The sequence below is a fragment of the Asterias rubens genome, chromosome 5, assembly GCF_902459465.1.
Source record: "Asterias rubens chromosome 5, eAstRub1.3, whole genome shotgun sequence".
NCBI lineage: Eukaryota > Metazoa > Echinodermata > Asteroidea > Forcipulatida > Asteriidae > Asterias > Asterias rubens.
In genome coordinates, this window is record NC_047066.1 from 1,897,048 (window position 1) to 1,921,779 (window position 24,732).

The 24,732-nt window shown below is 38.1% G+C and overlaps 3 protein-coding genes and 1 long non-coding RNA gene across 6 annotated transcripts; 2 read left to right on the forward strand and 2 right to left on the reverse strand.

The window, feature by feature from the left end:
- Window positions 1-3,587: 3,587 nt before the first annotated feature.
- LOC117290806 (histone H3, embryonic) lies at window positions 3,588-4,190 on the reverse strand. The gene has a single exon (XM_033772369.1). It carries the CDS (start codon window positions 4,109-4,111, stop codon window positions 3,701-3,703), a length of 411 nt encoding a protein of 136 aa, XP_033628260.1. The 5' UTR covers window positions 4,112-4,190; the 3' UTR covers window positions 3,588-3,700.
- Window positions 4,191-5,232: 1,042 nt separating this feature from the next.
- Window positions 5,233-5,556, forward strand: LOC117290658 (histone H4). The gene has a single exon (XM_033772177.1). The coding sequence runs from the start codon at window positions 5,245-5,247 to the stop codon at window positions 5,554-5,556; it is 312 nt and encodes a 103-aa protein (XP_033628068.1). The 5' UTR covers window positions 5,233-5,244.
- Window positions 5,557-6,300: 744 nt separating this feature from the next.
- LOC117290552 lies at window positions 6,301-8,491 on the reverse strand. Of its 2 annotated transcripts, none has more exons than XR_004519050.1 (3): window positions 8,448-8,491; window positions 7,347-7,480; window positions 6,301-6,857 (listed from the first exon to the last, which is right to left on the reverse strand). It is a non-coding gene; the product is annotated as an uncharacterized LOC117290552 (long non-coding RNA). The 2 variants fall into 2 exon arrangements; XR_004519051.1 differs by having other exon boundaries at window positions 8,452-8,483.
- Window positions 7,458-22,973, forward strand: LOC117290551 (nuclear speckle splicing regulatory protein 1-like). Of its 2 annotated transcripts, XM_033771991.1 has the most exons (8): window positions 7,525-7,540; window positions 8,183-8,281; window positions 9,694-9,778; window positions 11,357-11,425; window positions 12,138-12,266; window positions 19,621-19,828; window positions 20,537-20,687; window positions 21,931-22,973. In XM_033771991.1, exons 2-8 carry the CDS (start codon window positions 8,259-8,261, stop codon window positions 22,529-22,531), a joined length of 1,266 nt encoding a protein of 421 aa, XP_033627882.1. In that variant the 5' UTR covers window positions 7,525-7,540; window positions 8,183-8,258; the 3' UTR covers window positions 22,532-22,973. The 2 variants fall into 2 exon arrangements, with proteins under 2 accessions (XP_033627881.1, XP_033627882.1); XM_033771990.1 differs by lacking the exons at window positions 19,621-19,828; window positions 20,537-20,687; window positions 21,931-22,973 and adding an exon at window positions 15,451-17,038 and having other exon boundaries at window positions 7,458-7,540.
- Window positions 22,974-24,732: the final 1,759 nt, after the last annotated feature.

Below are 24,732 nucleotides of genomic sequence, written 5' to 3' on the forward strand. Positions count from 1 at the left end.
ATGCAGGGTACTAGACTAGACTGCACATTGGTTGTGCTGTATTTGGACCAAAATTGGCTTTCTGCAACCTCGCTTCCAGAAAACTGGTCCCTCTCGCAACTCGCTCAAAACACAACTCTGGAACGGCGATTGGATGAATGAAATGTTTTTATTTTGGAAATTGTAACGGATGACAACATGAACCTTTCATGAAGTTGCAGATCTTGTGTTGCGAACACCAGGACTGAAATTTGATCTTTGAGAGGACATGCCATTTTCATTTTGCAAAGGGCACCCATTGGTAATCTTAAAAGGCTATGAGAAATTATGAAGGGGCACCAAGACTAGAGCGACGAAGACCAGTGTCTCTGTGGCCTAAATGGGTGCATTCGATTAGCTTCCCTGGGTCGACCCCGGTCTGCCCTTGGTACGTTAGAATAGCTTTGAAATCATTCCAGAGGCTCACCCAGGTCAGACCAAGGTCAGCCCCAAGTGCCCTGCTTGTAGAACGGGTCACTTGGGGCTGGCCCGAGGTGCATGACATCACCAAGAGAGGGCGAGTGTGATCGTTCCATTAGCTCTTGTCATTCAGGGGCTCAACCGATGAGCACTGTTGGGTCGACCCGGGGAAGCTAATCGAGCGCACCCTATGTAATTTCAGGCCTGTAACACTGAGTACAAGGGGTTCTGTAATTATGAAGAATTTGTTAAAATATTATTTCAACATTGGACTTCTTTATTAATTTTCCTTTCGTGAAAAACTTGACTCAAATATCCTCCATAATCTTGACACATAAATCCCCAAATGTATCGAAGAAGGCATTTTGTGTACATTTGTTGGTTCTGTTTCAGCAAATGTGGATGTGTGTTGAACATGTTAAACCTGTAAGGGGGCAGTAGTTGCTAGATATGGATGGACCGGTCTATTGTATGATGTATTGATCGCACACACTTGATGATGAGACGCTGCACTTGAAGAAGTTTTGTGCTAGATGGTGTTAAAAAAATTGCATAGCTGGATTGAGTTTTATTTATTAACTTGTCAAGTTTTTTTTAAATGTAATTTGTTTGACATTAAGAAAATACAATTAGCTGTTGCAAACGGCTTGCCAACTAAAGGACAAACAAAATGTAGTTAATGGCCTAGTATTTCGGGTTGAAACGTTAGGCCATTAATGTTTTGTTTAAAATCTATATTTTGGAAATTTTTTGTGTGAGTGTTCGAGAAGGCTTGGCCATGTTAAACACCAGTGGAAGAAGGTGCACAATTGGAAAGATAATGGAGGACTTTTGGAAACACTAGGTGGCAGCAGACTTACCAGGTAAATCCATTCTTTTTGGTAAATGTGCGCACGCTCGGTAAAAAATGGAAATTTACCTGGTAAGTCTGCTGCCACCTAGCGTTCCAAAGTCTCCCATTGAAGTGTTTGTTTTAAAAATTGAATTTTCTCTCTGAGAGTAGTTGGGGGAGTAAGTTATGCTATTATTGCTTATGAAATTGAGACATTGCAATTTTTAATATTGTGTTGCTTAAAGATTTCAATAATTCTCTTTTTTTTTTGGTGTCTACAATAAATGCACAAACAAAGTTTGTTACCGGTACTTGCTAAAATATTTCAAAAGAAACATGAAAAACAGATTGCCTCAAAATGTCTTGTTGGAGGTTATAAATTTTTAAGTTCCAAACTTAAGTTTTCCTGTTAGTTGTAGGACTGAATGGAATAAGCATCTCAATCTCACTTGAAACATCTAAACCTGGAGTAACTAAAACTAACTTGTAGGTTCAACTGTGTGTAAACTCTCTTTTTTGAGGAGTGTTGGCTTGGAAAAGGGTCGGTACCGTATGGGGTCTTAACTTTTCAAACTGGTTCATTGGTTTAGAGGCAAGGGGAGGCCATGGCAAGTCATATGTACAGAAACTTTTTGTCGCTAAAATAAAATGAAATATTTCTTTGGCGAAATCTATCCACTGCTGCTGAGGCTTTTCCATTGCGTCGGGTCGTCGGGTGGATGAACAACTTGGTAAACTAAATACATGTATTGTGCATGTTCATGTGCATGTTTTTCTTGAGTACAGTCAATGTGAATGAGCGATACCTGTGCAGGGTTGTTCTGGCGATCTCATAAGACAAGTAAAATATTAATTCATAATTTGTAGTTTTGCATGCTGTGTTTTACCATAAAGTGTGTCACAATCTACCTGCCAGTCGTGATCAAAAATAAATTGGATCGTGATTCAGATACTGTGAACTTTTACCTGGCAAACCAGCTTCTTAATTTGAATTTGTATTTTATAATAGAATTTTACAGTTATTGCCAATACCTTATTTTGCTTTTTTGGTTTTTGTTTAATTTTTACTTACTCTATGGTCTGATTAAATTTCAATATGTGCCACAATTTTCTACTGATTATTGTATTTTTGTGTTTGTTGTGTATTTTGAGCCGTGTTCATGTGAGGTTTAGTCCATGTCGTGATCGGTGGCCGAGTCATCAGGGTGTTGGTTCCAATGAGCAAGACACTTTACTATAACTGCTTCTCTTCACCCAGGAGTAACTGGGGTACCAGATAGGGCAGAGATGGTTCTTGTCATTGATATTGGTGTGCTAAATATTTGGCAGGACAGGCTGCACTCCCTAGGGAGCTGAGAAAGTTTAAGTAGTAAAATAAATGGCCCATTGACCAGGGTAATAATGAATATTACAACGAGTGTTGGACTTCAGCGAAAGAGCTTTATATGAACAGGAGCGAGTGCACAGTGGAGTATATTTATATAGGTCACTGCGCAAAATGAATGTCCGTACATGTATAATTATTATTATATACTCCTAGACTTATGAGGTTTGTTTCGCTAACTTGGAGACGATAGCGATAGTTCTAGGAGTAGGCTGTATACACGTAGTTTTGAAGCAAGCCCCTCTTGATAATTTGGAAACTCTTGCTGGGTACAAAAAACTGCGTTTTTTTAAAGCTGGAATATAAAAAGGACATGTACATGAACATCATCATGTTGTTGTGTTTATTTTACTGTGCAAAATTACTGGACAGTAATTAATTTTCAGTTTTACAACAGTTTTTTGTGAGGTAGCTTCACAATTCAATGAAATTTGTAATAACTGAAATGTTCAGATCTAGCACCTCATTTTTGGGGGTCTGGTTGGAGCTTGGACTGCATTCTGGGCCAATCCACTGTTGAATTACCTGACCAGTAACTTGTAATGTAAACGTTTAAACCTGATGATTTTATCAAACAACTTTTAATTTAAGATGTCTGTAAAAATTGCTGAATGAAACCAATCAATGTTTTGAACAATGAAAACCTCCTCGTTATGTTTATATGGCAAGCTGTGTTCCCTTGCCCACTGTATAAATTGTTGTGCTAACTATAAATTAAATGATTTAGGGCCCATCTCTCTGCGTGTCAAAGTAGGCCTACTACACTAGTTTTTTACTACTAAAAACCATCCCTAATTTTATTCCCAAAAAAGATTAAATAACTTTATTTCAACAGAAAACCTCGTCACAGAAGGTGGTTAAATTTACACAAGCTTTTTATTTTCATTCACTCTTCTTGATTATTAGAGCTTGGCAGTACATCAATATAAGTTATAAACCACAAACAAATATTTAAGGAATAATTAAAACAGATCATAGTTTTTTCTCTTTTTGGAAGTTGTGTGGCTCTGAAAAGAGCCGGTTGTTTTTGTGGTGCGACTTGAAATCTAAGCACGCTCGCCACGGATGCGACGGGCCAACTGGATGTCCTTTGGCATGATGGTCACACGCTTGGCGTGGATGGCGCACAAGTTGGTGTCCTCGAAGAGTCCGACCAAGTAAGCCTCGCTGGCCTCTTGAAGAGCCATGACGGCAGAGCTCTGGAAGCGGAGCTCGGTCTTGAAGTCCTGAGCGATCTCACGGACAAGACGCTGGAAGGGGAGCTTGCGGATGAGAAGCTCTGTGCTCTTCTGGTAACGGCGGATCTCACGGAGAGCCACGGTACCGGGCCTGTAACGATGGGGCTTCTTGACTCCGCCGGTGGCTGGGGCGCTCTTGCGGGCGGCCTTGGTAGCCAACTGCTTGCGAGGAGCCTTTCCTCCGGTAGATTTACGTGCGGTCTGCTTGGTACGAGCCATCTTTCTTCAGTGTTGATGATAAAATCGTCTGATAATTTTTAACTTTCCCGGCACCTTTTTATAGCAAAACTCAACCCAACGTGATTGGACCTCTATTACGAATTACACCATTGGCCATAAACGAAATTAACGCCCCACATGATTGGTCAGTATTTTCAGCTTTCTAATTGGCCAGAGTCGAAGCCTTCGTTTTGGCAATTTTCAACGGATGTGTTAACGAAGATAAGGCAAAAACTAAACATTTTGTCAAATCAATATATACCAAAATACATTTAAGCAAACGTTGTACCATTAAACATTCTGTGGTAATAAGTTTATCTCAAAATAATGATATTTCAATGTTCAATTTGTTTTTATAACAGGATTTCGTTTCTCGTTTTTCAACAAACTGGGATCAGGTAATGTTTATGCATTTTCATTGACAAATCAACACTCTAGTCTGTTGCAGGGAAGCCTTCGACGAAACAAGTTGGAAATTGTGAAACGCAAAATACTTAATTGCTCCAAATAACGTCCTCTCAGTATACGAAAAGTTATTAAAGTATACAATTTAGCAATGTTCAGTAAAAGCTTACACTATAAATCAAACTGTAATTTAATAATGGAACAATTTTGTAAACGTTTTGAGACGAAGCTCAGAAAAGCTTATCGTTTCTTTACGACCGTTGCATATTCATTTTGTGTTGTCCAATAAGGTTCCGATATCACGAGATGGCGCTCCAACGTAATCTTCGTGAACAAGCTAAAAATGATGTATCGGACTTGTAAACATGAAATATAAATGTAGAAACTCATGCTACATGTTTTGATCATCTGGAAATTAATTGAAATTGTTCTTTTAATATGAATAGTATGTAATTATTTTGGAGTAATTTAATAATTTACTAGATATTTTAGAATTACGGACACCATTTTTGTAAAATACCCCCTAGGAAAATTACTCAATAAATATTCATTAGTTGCGTTGACCAATGAAAGAGGAGATGCTGCGCGCTCCACCACACGGACGATGTGAGTATGGACGGGAGATTTAGCAGTCATTTCCCCAACGTCCGCAAACGTGCTATAAATTCCAATCGAGTTTTGAAAATCATCATTCGTTTTCGATCACCGATAACAAAACTACAACCAACATGTCTGGACGTGGCAAAGGAGGAAAGGGACTAGGAAAGGGAGGCGCCAAGCGTCATCGCAAGGTGTTGCGTGATAACATCCAGGGAATCACCAAGCCCGCTATCCGTCGTCTGGCCCGCCGTGGTGGTGTCAAGCGTATCTCTGGTCTGATCTACGAGGAGACCCGTGGTGTCCTTAAGGTCTTCCTTGAGAACGTCATCCGTGATGCCGTCACATACTGCGAGCACGCCAAGAGAAAGACCGTCACAGCCATGGACGTCGTCTACGCTTTGAAACGCCAAGGCCGTACCCTGTACGGATTCGGCGGTTAGATTTCGCATCTCCAACAAACAAACCGGCTCTTTTCAGAGCCACCACAACTTCGAAAAAGAGAAAACTTTGCGTGTCTGTTTACCTGAATTAATTTAATTTATCAATATAATATTGTGAATAAAAAATACTACTTTACTTAGCTTTGCGTCCAAGTTGTATGTAATTGTAACTTTATTTGATCGTGTCTGTTAGAATATTTCTAGTTTGAAATTTAAGCCTTTACTTAAACCACTTAACTTATTCGCTGCAGAAGAAAGACAATCGCTAGTTGCTCGACTACAGTACTACGTACTATTACTTGTACTTCCTATCCCTAGCAGTAGCAATATCATGATGTGGTACTTGGGGTGGGCCCTTACACAGCACTCATTCAAAGGTAGCCGTTAATAATAATACTGCAGTGTACTAGGGGTTACTAGGTATTATAATTATTATAGTTTATAATAAGTAAATAACTCTTTAGATTATTGTTTCGGGGGGGGGGGGGGCTAGGATTTTATTTCTCAATACGTGTATAAATTGTAATCATCACAATTATTATGTTATGATACTTCAGACATACATATGGAGAAAGTATCGAGCATCCGGTGCTTTATTATTCATAATCATACAAATAACACTCGGATCATTAGTTAAAAAAATACAAATTACTAAGGAAATAAACATCTGACTTCATCATAAGTCTTCTTTCGAGTAATGTTTGGCCAGGATTGGGAACATTTCAAAGTCACAGCCATCTTGTTTGTTTGCCAACAGCAATTTCAACTTCTCTGAAGCCCTGTCATACTTCATGTGAATCCATACAGTTTATATATAACTCTATGTGTGAATCAGATACAAAGTTGACATCACAAATTCGCACCGAATGAAATGTGAAGTACTCTTGCAGGGAAAACAGGGCTGTGACGTCAACATTTTTATTGCATTACTTAGCATTTGCAGAAAGTATGAACCAGGCTTGAGGTCTAACATCTCCTTTATGTCACGGTCACTTGTTTTGATAATCAACACATTCTCACCATCCACTGCAAAGATTTATTTTAAAATTAAAACTTCTTGCAGACAAACAAGGCCAACTCTACATTTCACTTCTTGTAGGGTTTTCTGCTAAATTTTTCCTATCATATTATTATTATGTACAGAATATTTCTCCAGTCTTTTTTTGGCCAGCATTTCTATAACACAGCGTTATGATTGATTGGAGGAACTTGCTGGTGATTTTTTCTTGTTGGGCGATAAACGAAGATTGATAATCCAATTAGAAAGATGACCAGAGCTGACATCACTCCAATACTCAGACCTACAGAAGGAAAAATAACAACCACAGCCAAATATTAGAAACTTATTTTATGGTTCTGCTAGTTGCGATAACCCTCCTCCCGACGACGAGGCCATCAGTAGGAGGTTTTTGATATCTCAACTAAGGTTCTGCATGAAAGAGTGGAAGAGAAGCAATTTTAAAATTCCCAGAGATGTTATATAAAGGAAGTGAACAGTTGAAAACAATTTCTTTTTAGTGAAACAAGGTATCAAATAAACTGTATAGTAATTTAATATTTTATGTTTGACAGTTTCCAGCAATTTGTAAGGTACTGATTGAACTGGTTTTACTAGTTCAGTTCAGTGCAACATTGTTTCCATGTTGGTGAAAATGAAAGAAACATAAACAAATTTTGAGTAATTATGAAAGACAAGAACTAGTTGAAACCACAAATCAATTTTCAAAAACCAAACCCAAACTAAACAGCAGGTTTGGGTTTGAGAAAAAAATCATTCTTGTTTTTCTTACCAACATCTTGATTTTTAAGAACATCAATAGGGCCTTGTCCTGTTTCTGGATTGTCATCTTGTGTTTCTCCATAGCATCCTTCAAGCCATGTTAATAAAACTGTAAACAACTGAACGTGAAGCAACTGCATCTTTCTGTGAAGAGGAAAAAATATTAGACAGGAGTAGTGTCAGAAACACTAACAACACATGAAGGTAAGGTTGACCAAATGCTCCCCCCCCAAAAAAAAAAAAAAAAAAAAAAAAAATGGAGAAAAAAATTAATTGTGTATTGAAGAATCTCTGCAATATGCCCCTTTCTAGCTTCTGCTTGTCTTCACTTTATTTGCACATTTTGGGGGTGAGTCAAGTTACATAATAAATATGGTGTGCTACAGTTTTTGGCTCTTCTTTGCTTCAAATTTTTATTGGCACATGTTTTGTATTGCGCGAACAAAAGCAAGATTCAATGCTGGAATAAAAATAATTACAGTACCAGTACCATAACCTAGTTCTTAATTAACTTGGTTAACCCAATCTACCTCCATGGTTCTTCCATGCTTTTTCAATGGACATATTAACACCCTCTCACAGTCTAAAGTCTCATTCATTTCTCAGTCTCATGGTTCCAAAGAAACAAAATCAAACTTGTTTTAAAGAAATATAATTGTTTGGTATTAATCATCATATTAAGCAAAAAAATAGCCTTGAATCATATCAGAGTGTTTCCTCACATTGTCTTTGACCATTCATTAACCTTCAAGTTTGCTTAATGTGCACGAATGCTTACATTTAAATATACTTATGACCAGTGTTACTTCTCTCTTTGCGTTTATTTTGTTTTGTTGTATCATCCAGGTATGGTACCCTGTCTCCCAAAACAAGGAAACGTACGTGGCTTGCTATTTATATGAAGAAGGCACCAGTTTAAAAGATGGCGTCGAGTAGCGGAAAAGTGTAAGTCAAATGCCTATTTTAATTGGAAGTTCAACAGATTCTTGAATATCACATGCAACAGTTAAATACCTTCATGAATTCTTATGAAACTTAAGTTTATTATCTAGAATTTATGCGAAAGGATTTGATTTCTTAAGCCTGTTTTATAAACAATTTTAGTACGTACATACGTTTACGTTCACATGCAGTACCGCAGTTTGGCAAACGATCACTAGAGGGCGGTATACAGTGAACATCTGCTTTTTTGCTACGTTTCCTTAAAAAACTAGCAGTGGATTCGTTAAGATTTTGTGCTCTCTTGTTCGAAGTACAATTTGTTTTCCAGAATTTTTGCAGCTGGATAAAACAAAGCTCTTTTTCCAACAGAGCTACATTTTCTTTTTGTAATATTAATAAAAAATGTATTTGTCGTTATTTAAAATTTTAATAAATATTATTATTGTTTTTAATTTTTTTTATTTATTTGCTTTTTACCATGGAGATATTTCTACCTTCTTGTTTATAGGCCTATAATTATATTATTAAATTTGTGGGGGCTGGGGGGCGGGGGGGGGGGGGTGATCAGTCTGCCGTCTATTAAAGCCGAAGCCATTATACACTTTCGGTAAACAGTATTGTCCAAGTCCCACACTTCGTGTATCACAACTTATATATAAAATAACAAACCTGTGAAAATTTAGGCTCAATCGGTCATCGGAGTCGGGAGAAAATAACGAGAAAACCACTCTTGTTTCCGCGCGTTTCGCCGTGTCATGACATGTGTTTAAAATAAATCCATAATTCTCGCTATCGAGAATTGATATTGTTTTAATGTTTTCTCAAAAAAGAAAAATATTTCATGGAACAATATTTCAAGAGAAGTCTCTCACCATTACCTTCTGTAAACCCTGTAAATTATTTGTAAATCTGTGAACTTTTTTTTGTTTTTCTGTACCGAAAGTGTATAATGGCTTTAATGAGGTATTAAAAAGAAATAGCGGAAAAGTTTCCGTATCACGCCACCACTTTTTCATTCAATATGAAATAATTGTATAATTTACCTCAATTTTAGCAAAATTAACGAAAAAGTGGTGGCGTGGATGAAATAATTGTATAATTTACCTCAATTTTAGCAAAATTAACGAAAAAGTGGTGGCGTGATATGGAAAGTTATCTGAAATAGCAAACACAGAAAAATTGCTAGACTTTTCAATTCAAGTCACAAGTTTACTGGCCTGAAAATAAGTAGGCCTATCGATTCTAGAATTACTGGCCTCAGGCTTGTGGTCACCGGTGTTAGTTTCCAGCCATGTAAATGTTTTAATTAAACAAAAATGTCACGTTGTAACGCAATGACTTATGAATTGTTCAGGAGTTTGGGCATAATAATTCATGATCAGTTTGTAATAAACTGTTATTTTTTCATTGTATAGGTATGGGTTGATAACACACCAGTCTAAGAAGAAGACACCAGTTTTGTTGCCAAAGTTGTCTGCGTTTGGAGATTCCAGTGATGAGGTACAAATAATAAAACATTAATTTTTGTTTGTAATCTGTGATTTGAATTTGATTAGGTTTTGTGTTAAATTGTATGATGTGATGTAGTAATGATCAAGTTGCATTTTTACACGAGGCAATTGGAAAAATGGAAGACTTCAGAAGCACTTCACTTTTCACATTTTTCCACACTAACCCAGCCTTACTATGTACATTTAACCCAAATGTCTTTTCTCTATGACATCACATGTTTACAGATCAAGAGCCATGCAGAGCCTGGACTCTCTGCAGGTCCACGATTTTTACACAGCGATCACAATCTTAAAATCATAAGATTGCACTGTTTCATTTTCTTATCAACTTTTGCTACCAAGAAAGGGAACTCATCTCAAACTTTGTTCAGCTGTTATTTGTTAAACTCTTGAATTGAAGAGGAAATTATTTCTCCCAATGTAAAGTTTCCCACATGACAAGTGTACTTTCCGCCTGCCTGGAAATACCCGGGAATGTACAAGGGGGTCACTCTTTTTGTAAACAAAAGTTACATAAATTACATTGAAAATGGTGAATCAATACGCTAACTTAAAGTCACCTGGAAGTGGTATTTTGTCAAAATAAAGCTTTTGTCACTAAAATATGTGTTTTGATGAATGGAATATGATTAAACAGTTAACTAAGGTTTAAAATTAGTTTCCATTTTATTTACAAATTTAAAAGTAGGCCCGACCCGAGAGGGCGCTGTTCGTGACGTCAATCGAGACGCGATATTTGAAGAGAAACTGGATACCTGATCGGTATGATGCCTACGTACAGAGCTACGGTAACGGAGCAGACTGACGCACTGTATGGCTGCTGTGCGGACGGTCCACTCGGATTACCCAGCACGGTGAATCGCATGCAGTGCCAACACAAGATAGTGACGCTTGGCGCAAGCTAAAAACATATACCTCAAAGTTGAAACAATACCCACTAGGCAAATGCTCCTCTATGTTCGTCACGTCTTTCAAGTACCTTCTTTGACTTCCCACTAGCTGGAAAAACAGTTGGGATTGCGTCATGTTTTAGAAAAGAACTTTTCTCTTTATGTCAAACTGTGGGGTGTATTCCGGATTCTCGAAGCATGACTGCTCGAAGAGTTTGCTGCACACAGTGCTGGAAAAGACATCGGACCGGACCACTTTGCAAACTGACCCCATCTTTTGTTGTTTTGCTGCATACAGCAGCAATACACCTGGTCGACATTGCCAGAAAAAAATGCAACGTACAAACTCCCGTCTATTACTTGCCTGTACTTGTGTTCGATGTTCGATCGAGGCAAAGTCTGCCTCGATTGACATCACAAAAGGGGTAGGCGGAGTCACCCCCCAAACAACTTTATCTATTTTTTAAACATATAAATCGTAACAAACAATTACTCAAAAAATATTTTATTGTTCATAAACATTTACTCTAATGTTTGAAGAAAAAAAAATATATTTCCAGGTGACTTTTCTTTAAAAGTGTTGTACCAACCGTATGTATGAGAAAGATGTTATTTTCCTTATTTTTTTAAAAGTTTGAAATAAAATACAAAATAAATAATGTTTTTTCTACCCGTAGGAATCGGCCCATTCTGCAGTAAACCAGTCGCTTCAATATGAAGCTAAAAAACAACGAGTCAAGAAACAGGTTGGGAAACTGTCTCTTTTTGTTTTAATTGAGAGATAAACTCAAGAAATGTTTGAAAACCTGGTTGTAAACACAACCAGGAAATATTGTTTGAAATAATAAGATAGAAATAGAATTACTTACCCTTTCCAAAAAGTCCTATGTTATGAATACAATAGTTGATGGCCTGACGTTTTGACCCTAGCAGAGTCTTTCTCGAAGGCTAAATGACAACACAACAAACATGAACAGGTATAAGTGTAACAGAAGCAATCGAGTCATGTGGTTAGGAAAAATGAATAGTGAGACACAAATATGCAATACAATTTGTTTGGTGAGAAAGACTTAAATGATAAAAACTTTTTTTTTTTTACCAAAATCTGGAAAACCTCATCAAGGTGGGCATTTTAGATTCAAAACACAAAAGCAGGCACTGAATATGTTATTAATCTCCACCAAGTTTGATATTTCGGCGGCAGGAGTGTAAAGGCCCGGTCACACAGGCCCCGATAATGAGAACGAAAACGATAACGATAAAAATGCACGCCCTCGATTGGTTGAATGAGCGTGGGCGTATTCTGCGTGAAGCAGTTCAACCAATCGCGAGCATGCATTTTTATCGTTCTCGTTTTTGTTCTCGTTATCGAGGCCTGTGTGACCGGGCCTTAATTTATAACAGACATAGCACATTATAATCGTCCATTATAATCGTCCATTATTATTACTATTATAGACACAACTAGAGATTCAACGAGCATTAGAAGAAGATCCCACAGTTTATGAATATGACAGTATTTATGACTCCATGGAGGAGAAGAAACAACAGAAGGTTCTGGCCAAGAAGGCGGCTAAAGACAGCAAGGTACGATTCAATTATCCGGTTTTATTATTTCCTCTTCATCTAACAGGTCATCAGGGCACAATTTCAAGGTGCTGCTTAAGCACAAATTTTGCTTAAAGGCAGTGGACACTATTGGTAATTATTTTTCAAAAATAGTTATTAGCATAAAAACTTACTTGGTGACAAGTAATGGGGAAAGGATGGTAGTATAAACCATTGTAAGAAACGGCTCCCTCTGAAGTGACTTTGTTTTCGAGAAAGAAGTAATTTTCCACGAATTTGATTTTGAGACCTCAGATTTAGAACTTGAGGTCTCGAAATCAAGCATCTTAAAGCACACAACTTCGTGTGGCAAGGGTGTTTTTTTCTTTCATAGTTATCTCGCAACTTCGACGACCAATTGAGCTGAAATTTTCACAGGTTGGTTATTTTATGTATATTATGTTAAGATACACCAAGTGAGAAGACTGGTCTTTGGCAGTTACCAATAGTGCCCAGTGTCTTTAAGCACGAAAACAGCTTGCCTATTTTATACATGTTACTGGCCAAACTTTTATGCCATATATATACATCGCTTGTGACTGGCATTTAGCTGCTGTTAACTAAGCATAACAATTATTATTATTATTATTATTATTATTATTATTATTTATTCGGCAATTCACATAAAAATACAAAAATACAAAAATTGTATACGTAAAGGATAAAGCTCTTAAAAACATTAAATAGGCCTATATAAATATATACATGTACATCTGGATTGGAAAACATTAAAAAGGAAGATACATCAAGATATAAAAAAGGAGGACAGGCAGTAAAAGAGAAGACAAAGTACTACACGACTGACGACAACAAAAAGACATCAACAATCCAGGTTTGCCAGGACTGACAAAAGTGCCTGCACTGTCACCAAGAGGTGTGTCAGTCCAACCTGGAAGGACAAGAGACAAACAATTACACATAATAACCAGGTTAACAAACAAACAAACAAACAAACAAACAAACAAACAAAACATGGATGCAAGACAACAATAAAAACTGACAAGACATCAGTTTACAAAACTGCCAGCAATGGAACTATCGGGAATAAACCGCAACTTTTAGTTTCCCTTTAAAAATATTGAAATTAGCAGTGAGCAGAGAGTTGAGTGGAGTCTTGGCTGGTAAACTAATTTTACTAAGCAAAGATTCGTTTTGCTAGCTTAAGCAAATTTTATGTTGAAGCAGCTCTATGAAATTAGCTGCAGGGCCCAACTTCATGGCGCTGCTTACTGTAAGCAAAGAATCTGCACTTACGTAAGCAGGGAATTCGGCGCTTACTTCAAGCGTATTTAATGGGAAAGCAGGGAATATTTGCTTGTGAACGTGCATACTCCAAGTTACGAGGCATTGTTCGCTTACACAGCTACATCCCTTGCTCTATGGCTACATGTAGCGCAGAAATTTGGCGCTTGCACAGTAAGCACAGAATGGTGATCGTAAGCGCTTTCTTTTGATAATCTTTATGGAAATAGCCCTGTAATGATCTAACTAAGCTAACAATGACCCCTGATTTACTCATGAAACCATGTCGTGCTTTTAGGAATACTGATTGCGGGTGTTTTTAGTCTACGGGTCTAGGGCCATAGTTTGGCGACAAAGTGCTATATTGTTGTTATACAATGTACAGATTGCTCTCTGTTTGTGAGTTGTAAAAGCACCATATTGCTTTACAGTTTAACAGTAACCGATAAGACAGAAATGCCCTAAGGACGCCTTGTACCAAGACTAATCCAGAGGCCAATTTCATAGAGCTGCTTAAGCAAAATATGCGCTTAAGCACAAAAATAGCTAGCTTATTTTATACATGTTACTGGCAAAAAATGTCATGCCATATACATTGCCTGTGACCGGTATTTAGCTGTTGTTTAGCATTTAACAATTGAGTGGAGTCCTGGCCGGTAATCTGATTTTACTAGGCAAGGATATTTTTGCTTAAGCAAGATTTTGTGCTTAAGCAGCTCTATGAAAATGGGCCCTGATCATATGGTGGAATAGGTATAGACAAGGCCGATGGTCAAATGGTTGTAAACAAATTCACTGAAATGTAATGATCTTCTTTGGGTGCTTTGTAAAGGTTTGAAATATTTTCTTTATTGACATTGGATTGGATAACGTCAAACATTAGCATGAGCCATACTGTTGAGATGTATAAATTTGTTGTATTTTTCATACTCTATGGCGCTTTGAGTATTATTGTTATTATTATCCAGGACCCAATTTCATGTGCAAATTACTTAGCAAAGAAAAACGTTGCTTAGCAGAAAGAGGTTGCAGCCCAACTTGATCACAAATTAATATGTTAGTCAGTTTTTCTGCTGAACAGATTTATGAAATTGGGCCCTGGATCCTGACTAACTTACCTTTGTAAAAATTCAAAGTGCTGTATAGTGATACCACTTGTACTAAGGATAGTGTGTAAATTCAATTCTAGTTTGCCTGAATATGGGCTTTCCTTAATGTTCAAGTGTTATAAACTAGGTGTAATGCAGGCAATGCATTCACAAACAGCATTTGTAGAAAGACCCATGATGGGCTAATCCTACTGCATCCAAAATCTGCCATACATGGTGTGTTATGAGCGAGCGGTCAAGTGCTCTGAACTCGAGCTCTGGTGTTTTTGAACAACCGGGTGGGGTTTGAGTCCCGGTCTTGACACTTGTGTCCTTAAGAAAGGCACTTAACCTATAGCTTTTGGACGGTATGTAAAGCTGTAGGTCCCATGTGTCTTACACTTATCGCTAAGAGAAGGGGTTAGCCGCTGTGTTTCTTCCACTCCAGTGCCAAATGTGTCTGAACACCTTGTAAACCCTTATGTGCTTAAGTGTTACTGAAATGGGTCTCATAATTCTGAACTTTCAAAACTTCTTCACTGCTTATTTTTATTCAAGTGCCTTGAGAAGATGAGCATCTTATTAGTGGATATATGTAAGACTCCAATGTTGTGTTTCTGAAACTAATGGGCTTACAATTCATTCATGTATGAAAACTGCCAACTCTAAATATATTTGTGTTCATAATAAAGTATAAGTTGCGACTGAAAACTTTTGGATTTGAGTAGTTCACCTCATGCCGATCCCATGTGCATGGCGCTGCATTGGTCACACTCACAACCATTATGTTGCTCAACTGATTTGCTGTCCTGACTTTGTGGTTCATCTCCTAGGAACAGACACCGAGAGGAAAACGCGCCTCATGGACCCACGACAAGATCGAATTACTCTTGAAGATCTTATTGGCGTCACATCCCAAGTACATCAAGGCTAAGTTCAATTTCAGAGTCATGGATTTCTACGCCGAGATCGGACAGATGCTCTCCTACTCCGGACTGATGGTGGAGAACCTTTTGAAGAATTTGGGCCGGGAATACCGAGACATACTCCGACAAGTCGAGCTGGAAGAAGCTGTGGGGAATACCCCACGTCCCAGACTGCGAGGATCTGAAACTGTCTTTAGTTTATTTGGGGAGTTCACACGTCTGTACTGCCTACTACCTGATAGACGACCTCCGAATATTCCCCAAGACATTGCCTCCTCATCATCAACAACTAAAAGTGACGGCATAGACAATGAATTTAAGTATGATTCTCCCGCAATTGATATGTACCAATCTGGAGAGATGGCGACTGCCACCCACAGTAGGGTACCCTTCCCAATGGAGATTCATCAACAAAGTTACCAGGACCACCAGGATCAACAGCCTGAGCTGCCTGACTTCACAACGACCAATATTTACCAGCAGCCTACGCAGACCGACTTTACAACAAACAGCATGAGGTTAAATCCAACCCCAGTCCTGCCAGTAGAGTTATCGGAGAATAGCTTTGAGCCTGCGAGGACAAAAAGTAAAGTCGACTCATCTAAAACCAATGTTGGGACGAGGGCGAGAGGGAGACAGCGATTTCGTTTTGCGCCACGGTCAGCTCGTGGATCAAGCTCAAGAACAACTTGGGGTTCTGTGACCATCGGAAAAAAGAGACGAATACCAACCCAGGAGAGAAATTACTCCTCGTCCAAAAAACGTTGCCCTTGTGAAGACAAGACGGCAAAGTTCCAAGAGCAGATGCTTCATGTGTTGTCTGGAATCGGACAGGAGCTCCAGTTACTGAGACAAGGTTTCTTTGCTCTTTATGATATTAAGGAGAACACAAACAGTAGCACGGAGAGTCCTGAATACGATGAGAACTCCGTAGAAGATGATTACAATGAAGAGGATTGTGATATGAATGAAGATCGGGATGATGAACGCCCCAATCCAAGTGTTATTTTTCCAAATCTAGGAGAATAATCATCTGTAAGCCTGAGCAGTGTGCAAGATTCCTTCTACCCCAACCACACCGAACTCGTTCTCAATACATTCTGAAAAATACAGTCTTGTTGCAAGGCCATAGTAATGTGTACAGCGAGGAGGGAGTGAGCGAGCGAGGGACCGCAATAGTGGAGTGATAGTGTGAATAACAACGTCTTGCACCAAGACTAGATTTTTCAGAACGTAGTGAGAACGAGTTCGGTGTGATGGGGGTATTCCTTACTGAAATGAAAGGTGGCATTATGCAGTGGCATGAAACGGGGCCCTGGGGTGTTGTTATGCCAAATGTGAACTACAGAGTTCTGCCATATTTTATTTGCCTTCTACATTATCTTTAATTTATAACTTATAAGAGACTTATTTGTAGTTTAAAGCCATAAATACACTTTCGGTAAACAGTATTGTCCAAGTCCCACACTTCGTGTATCACAACTTGTATATAAAATAACAAACCTGTGAAAATTTAGGCTCAATCGGTCATCGGAGTCGGGAGAAAATAACGGGAAAACCAACTCTTGTTTTCGCACGTTTCGCCGTGTCATGACATGTGTTTACGATAAATCCGTAATTCTCGATGTCGAGAATTGATAATTGTTTCAATGTTTTCTCAAAAAGTAAAGCATTTCATGGAACTATATTTCATGAGAAGTCTTTTACCATTACCTTCTGTAAACCCTGTAAATTATTTGTAAATCTGTGAACTTTTTTTTTTTCTGTACCGAAAGTGTATAATGGCTTTAAAAGGTTAGTGCTAAGGTTGTTCGTACTTTGTGATACAGAATCCTTCTAAGGTTTATACTTTGTAAAACAGAACCTCCATTGACAAAACCATAGTTCAAACAATTGATCTGGTGATTTGCATGGTAGACTGTTGCCATATGAAATAAAGGCTTAACTCGCTATTCGTCCGAAGCCAGATTTTTTAGGGGAAACTGCAAGACCTCGGAGCTGGTAGCTCAGAATTGTTAATGGGGTTTACTGGACCAGAATTTTGAAAAAACTACACATTAAAAAAAATAAACTACACAGTTTAAAATAAAATCAATTATTATTTTTTCAACAAAATGACCTACAAAGTTTGATTTAACATAATTTGTTTCTTCTTTTCGATAAGCACTAAGAGAAAATTAATCTCATTTGTCTTATATGTAAGGCCGAGTAAAAAAAGAAACCTGTTTAGCGTCCCCGCCCCCTTCCTTTTTAGAGGCTGCCTCCTTTTTTTTTTGCGGTGCTCACTCGGTTGAGCCCCTGACAAGAGCTAAACGAGCGACCACTCACCGCTCTCGTAGTGACATCATTTACCTGGGGCAAGCCCCCCAAGTGACCCACTCCACAAGCAGGGCACTAGGGGCTGACCTGGGTGAGCCCCTGGAATCACGTCAAAAGCTATTGGAATGCACCGGGGCAGACTGGGGATGACCCGGGAAGCTAAACGAACGCACCCTATGTTCCAACAACCCTGTGTTCCGAAGAAGAAAAACCTAATGATTTAGAGTTAGGGTTAGAGTTAGGGTTAAGACTAGGAAAATACACTAAAGGTATAGAAACATAGGGCTGTCGGAACAGGGATGTAACCATCAGACTGATGACTTCTTCTGCTGCAAGGATGTTCAGTAGTTTCTTCAGTTAGTAAGATTTAAAGGGACACATTGCTTTGGATCGGGCGAGTTGGTCTATAAAAAGCATAATTTGAAACCCTTTGTTATGAAATGTATGTGGTGAGAAAGATGTTTTAAAAGTAGAATATAACGATTCACACAAATGCAACTCGAAATTGCATGGTTTTCCTTTTATTTTGCGAACTAAAACAACACGCCGTTTTGTGGAGTAAAAAACTTGAATTTTTGTTATGGCAAAACCTGCTTCTAGAGTTTGGTCCAACACATAATTTTAAAGCAGCAACTTTAGGAAAAACTTGTTTAAGAAGCTGAAGTTAGTTTTAGTCTTAAAAAGAGACTCAGCTGGGGTCGAAACTTGAGGCCAAAACCATAGTTTTGCAATAATCTGGACAACTCGGATATTAATGAAAATGCCAGTAATATTATTATTTAAATTTTGTTGTTCTGTTTAGTAGCCATATTGTTAGGATTTTGCCTTTGCTTAATTGTATTAAAAAACACAGTCCTGAATGTCAGCCCTGTACAATGTGAAAGTAATATTTTGTTGGTGTTGTTACTCAAGCGAAATGTCTGTTTGTTTGTTTGTTTGTTTATAATCTTCCTTTCTCAAACCACAGCTTCAGCTTCGTCTCAGGCTTTGGCTCGGCACGCTACGTACGCAATGGGAACGCAGCTCGGGCTTCAGGCATACGTTTTTTATAGCATGCAGTTCTTGAACATCTGCAGACAAAGCCTAGAGTCGAAGCCTAGACCACCAGCCCCGCCTATTGGCCCAATTTCATAAAATTGCTTAAGTTAAAGGCAGTGGACACTATTGGTAATTACTCAAAATATTTATTAGCATAAAACCTTTCGTGGTGACGAGTAATGGGGAGAGGTTGATGGTATAAAACATTGTGAGAAACGGCTTCCTCTGAAGTGCCATAGTTTTCGAGAAAGAAGTAATTTTTAACGAATTTGATTTCAAGACCACAGATTTAGAACTTGAGGTCTCGAAATCAACCATCTAAATGCACACAACTTCGTGTGACAGGGGTGTTTTTTTCTTTCATTATTATCTCGCAACTTCAACGACCAATTGAGCTCAAATTTTCACAGGTTTGTTTTTTTATACATAAGTTGAGATACACCAACTGTGAAGGCTAGTCTTTGACAATTACCATTAGTGTCCACTGCCTTTAAAGCACAAAATTAACTAAGCACAACTATGCTTATAGGATTTATGTAATTGGGCCCATGTCACATCCTGCATTTTTGCTTTTAAAACAGAATGTTTTTAAGCAATATTTCTGCTTAAGCAGCTCTATGAAATTATACGCTGGTGATGACGATAATGAATCATGTATTTACCAGTGGCTACCATAAATACAAAAAAGCAACAAATAATGTTATTTTAAAAATCCTGCAGCCCAAATATATGGAGAATCTTCTGAAAGCGGCAGCTCAGAGGAAACGGGAGCAAGAACGTCTTCAAGAAAGGAAGGTTCAGAGAGAACGAGAAGCGGAGGGTTTGGAGTTCGCTGATAAGGAGGCGTTTGTTACATCGGCTTATAAGAAGAAGATGGAGGAACTGGCGGAGGAGGAGGAAAGGGAACGACGGGAGGCAGAGATGGAAGGTATTCTTAAACTTATCGATTTATAGAGGGCACTGTTCACATACACTTATTATCTCTGATTTCAAAAGATTGGAATTGTGATGCTTGCATGGAGGAAAGATGTACATCGAATAAGAGAAAATTATAATTTTACATGATTTCGCTATGGGTAATCCATCTAAACATGGGAACAAATTTTACTCCGGTTATTTTCAAAGCGTTAATAGTGAAATATTTTGTGATGAATTGGGTATATTTACTACCAATTGTGTTTTAAGTTGCACCTATTTGTTAGCTCTGGAAGCATAGATATTATGGCCCAATTCATTCAGTTTTAGACGTGAAAGGAAAAGCCCAATGATGAAAACCCACGCTATCAGGTAGGGACTGATGCAAGGTCCGGTCTGAAATGGGATTTGAACTGGGGTTCACAGAGGTGAATCCTGGTAAAGAAAGCATTGAGCCAACAAGGGGTGCGTTTTCGCGGTCCTAACCAATACCTGTTTCGGTTGAACTAGCCATGGGTTAACCACTGGCCATTGACTGAAACAGTTATGACGTTATGACCCCGAAAACGCAACCCTGATCCCCAATGGCAATCAATGTGTAGGTCAGTCCTTGTGCTCAAATGAGGTTTGTCTGTTTTTATCTCAAGGTCCATTTATCATAGCTGTGATGCCAAAAAACTGTTAGTTTTAAATTGCTTGGTTTTTACTTTTTTGTTTACAGCTCTAAATGACGTAACAAAGCAAAGAGACATGAGTGGTTTTTATCGTCACATCTTGGACCAGACAACAGGACCAGCGGACCAACCCAAAGCAGAAGATTCAGATAAGAAGTCGGAAGAAGAATCAAAACCTAAAATCAAGATTGAGAAAGGGTGAGTTTGATACCTCTAGTGTAACAGTGTATGGTAATTGTCCACATTCCCTGAACTCGCCCAACACTTGCCTTAAAAACTATCAAGCATACTGCACCCTAACTGTGGAACTCTCTGGAAACTTAATATATCAAGTCCAAAAACTTAAGAACATTCTTCTAAAACAAAATGTGTTAATTTTGTTCAAATCATCCATAAATATTATTGCTCTTTCACCTGCTTCATGCTTCATTGCCCACGTAAAACTTATATTTTGTTTTATCGCTCCATGTTTGTACACGTTCTTAAATTATTCGTTTCATCACATCATTTTATTGGTACTTGAGTGTTTGTTGGGGTTTATATCTGCTATATTTATTGTTGTTCGTTGTCTTGTACTAATTGATTCTTTTACTTTTATTTATTTCTGTAAATTTATTTATTTGTTAATTTGCTTGTGGTCTATAGGTTTAGGCCTAACCTAGAGTAAAACATTTTGTTTGCACTCAACAAGCTTTGCTTTTTGTTAATTCTCTCCACATCTTTGCTGATTTTATTTCCTAAAAACTTTCCATCTTTGTTTTGCTTTGTACAAGGCATCCCAGCCTACAAGCTTTTGCTTTTAATGGGTCATGCCTCCATACAGTTTCAGTCTCTATAAAATCACATTTGTTATTTTGATGTATGTATGGAAATAGATGTTGTTAATAGATTGATTGATTGATAAGCATCCCATAGGCCTAGTCCTTTTTTTTCAAAGACACTGGACACATTTGGTTAGTGTCAAAGACTCAACATACGCACAAATAATTGATCGACTTGTATAACTGGTTGATTAATAATTTATTTTGTCTTTTTGTATTCAACAATTTAGGATTGAAATTTAGCATACACAGGCATAACAAAATAGTCATCCTTTTTGTTTTGTGAAGATTTATTTAAACGTGAATCCTTCATGCTAAGTAATCATCATGGTTCAAACTCTTCCAAAACTGGAATGATGTAAAAAAGAAAAGGCTCTTAATTTAGACAAACATCTAGACCTATTACAATTATTTTAATTTGTTTTCAATTTATTTCACTGCACAGTTGCGATTGTCATGACTGAAACCATGCAATTTTTGTTTTCAAGAATAATTATTCATAATTTTTAGCAAGTACAAAAACATATTATTTTGTTTACAGTTTAGAAAGGGTATTCTAATATATCGTACAGATTATGCTTACTTTTTGAAAGATATCCTTTACCTGATCATTTCCACAGGGACAGTGATCAGGAGATAGAACAGCGGACACAAACTGAAGATGACAGTAGGAGTGAAAAACATCATCATAAAACAGAACGTCAAACTGAAGAGAAACGTCACAGCAAGGATAGAAACCGTCAGGGAAGGGACGACAGAGATGGTGACAGACACCATGATAGTCACAGCGATAGACACCGTGACAAACACCATGACAGTCACAGTGATAGACACCGTGATAAACACCATGAGAAACAACGTTCCTCAGGTGAACGTAGAGACAGGCATTCAGTTGGGCATAGGAAGAACAAAGATGAAGAGAGAGATAAAAGAACAGACAGAGACACAAGAAGAGAAGAACAAACAGACAAGAACGATGAACAACACAGGACGACATCACAGGCTGAAAGACAACCTTCCAGAGATGAGCCACCAAAGTCAAAGGTTGAGAAGGAAGGTCAGAAGAGGGAGGTCGAGGTCGTTTCAGAGACCAAGGTTTCTGAGAGCAAGTTTGCCAAGAGGAACGCTGAAGATTCTGTGATGTCTGCAAAGGATCGCTACCTGGCCCGGAAGGCATCGAGGGGAAATGTGAAGGCGCATGTTATTGTAGAGGATGACTAGAACGATTTTAACTTTGGGTTAGGTGGGGTTCGAGTGGGGCTGGGGTACATTGCTTCTGGGGGAGAGGAAGGACAACCTTCAATTAGGTTGTACACTGTGGTTCAGTGGTTAGACTGCAGGACTTGCAATCTCAAGCTTGTGGGTTTGGATTCTTACCAAGTTAGCTGCTGGTTTCACAATGACCAGAATAGTATTTTTTTGCTAGTGGCGGGGGAAAGGTTTCAAAATGGACTTGGACTGTTGAAGATTTCCTCTACAGACAGCCTCCACAAGAGCTTAACAAGTAGGCAAGAAGGTACAATGAAATTGATGTGTCAGAGCAAAAACGTTGTATATCCTCAAATAACACTTAAATATTAGGTGTGAGTTTGAACATTTTCAAAAAGTGGTATCTCACTTAAAGACACTGGACACTATTGGTAATTGTAAAAGATCAGTCTCCTCACTTTGTGTATCTCAACTTATGCATAAAATAGCAAACCTGTGAAAATTTGAGCTCAATCGGTTGTCAAAGTTGCGAGATAATAATGAAAGAAAAAACACCCTTGTCATACGAAGTTGTGTGCGTTTAGATTGTTGATTTCGAGACCTCAAATTCTAAACCTGAGGTCTCTAAATCAAATTCGTGGAAAATTGCTTCTTTCTCGAAAACTATTTCACTTCAGAGGGAGCCGTTTCTCACATTGTTTTATACCATCAACAGCTCCCCATTACTCGTTACCAAGTAAGGTTTTATGCTAATAATTATTTTGAGTTATTTCTAATAGTGTCCACTGCCTTTAAAATTGCTGGATGTACACACAAAACAAGCATGCGCCAAAAAAACAGCAATGTTGCACAGAGAAATTTCGTGCCAGATAAAATATAGTATGTCAGGGTCTACAGGGTGTAGCCTGGGTTTGATGCATGATCTCCCTGACACCAGGGTGAAGAATTACTTCTTCGTTCACAGGAACTTGGAACATTCGGAAATAATGTGGAGTCTAAAATACAAATGAAGTTAATGATCTTTGACAATTGTTTTATATTTGAATAAAACCCAACTATGTCCCCAGACACCACTGGGATTGAGGCACTAGCTCTTAAGCTTATTAAGGCCATGTTAAGACGATCCACGCTACAATCTGAGCAGAATCCACAAATATATTTGAGTTGGTTTAGAACTTTTAAGGACACGTTCTGCAGTCCAACCGCGAAGGCGGTGGAAACTATTATCGCCGTCTTCCAAATGTCTCACGGCTATCTTATTAAAGTTTACAAGCATGGCGGCCCTCCAATGCAACTTACATTGGTTTATAAAATATAGGTAACTTTGCAGCCCTAGTACAAAAACAAATCACTACGCACTCAAAAGAAAATACGTTTGTGGACTCCTCAGGGAGTTAGAATACCCAATGACGACCTCATTAAATATTAAATGATAACTTATAAATCTCATGTTACCATTAATGTCAAACTTTAAGACAAAACTAGAGGGAACCAGTTATGAGAGACGTACACGTACTACATTAGCGCAACGTATTGTACACAAAATGTGGAGCAAAGTGGCTTGCGCGTTAAAGGGACTATGAATTTATATGAAAGTTGACAGACCCCGACAGTATTTTGCGCTGACGCAATGAAATGCTCTTCCAAACTTAAGTTCAAGAAACTGCTCATCATTTGTGTTTTATTGGCAGATAATAAATAGTTTTTAAAATACAGATTAATCCGAGATATTCATGTCAGGACCAAGTAGACAAAAAATACAAACTGGTTCAATAAATAAAATAAAATCGGGTAGAAAAAAGTTTTTGATACTTTGAAAGTTTTTGAGAACAAAATAAATCTTAGGAAAACAAAATCAAGCTTAGAGCAATTTTTTGAGAAACTGATATAATTTATAGAGGTTTAATTTGGTTATTAAACTAAATATTTGTATGAATTTTTCCTGGCTATACAGCAGTAACAGGTTGAATGGCTTCCGACTGGCACAGAGAAATTGACAAAATAGGGAGACCGCAAACATTAGGGCGAGCGAGCTCAGTTGGTAAGAGTGCCAGCATGTTAATCTGGAGGTTGCGGTTTCAAATCCTGCTCCAGTCAATTTTTCTATGTTCCGCAAACATTAGGGCTAGCATAATAAATGATGGAGACTTATACCTGGTTTAAAGGAATATGTTGCCTTGGATCGGACGAGTTGGTCTTTGAAAAGCGTTTGA

Bases quoted from the DNA above. Each gene is read 5' to 3' on its own strand.
- LOC117290658 (XM_033772177.1), top strand. From the start codon at position 5,245: ATGTCTGGACGTGGCAAAGGAGGAAAGGGACTAGGAAAGGGAGGCGCC.
- LOC117290551 (XM_033771990.1), top strand. From the start codon at position 8,259: ATGGCGTCGAGTAGCGGAAAAGT. The intron at 9,779-11,356 runs GTACAAATAATA...TTCTACCCGTAG, and splicing joins TTGGAGATTCCAGTGATGAG to GAATCGGCCCATTCTGCAGT. The intron at 12,267-15,450 runs GTACGATTCAAT...TTCATCTCCTAG, and splicing joins AGGCGGCTAAAGACAGCAAG to GAACAGACACCGAGAGGAAA.
- LOC117290806 (XM_033772369.1), bottom strand. From the start codon at position 4,111: ATGGCTCGTACCAAGCAGACCGCACGTAAATCTACCGGAGGAAAGGCT.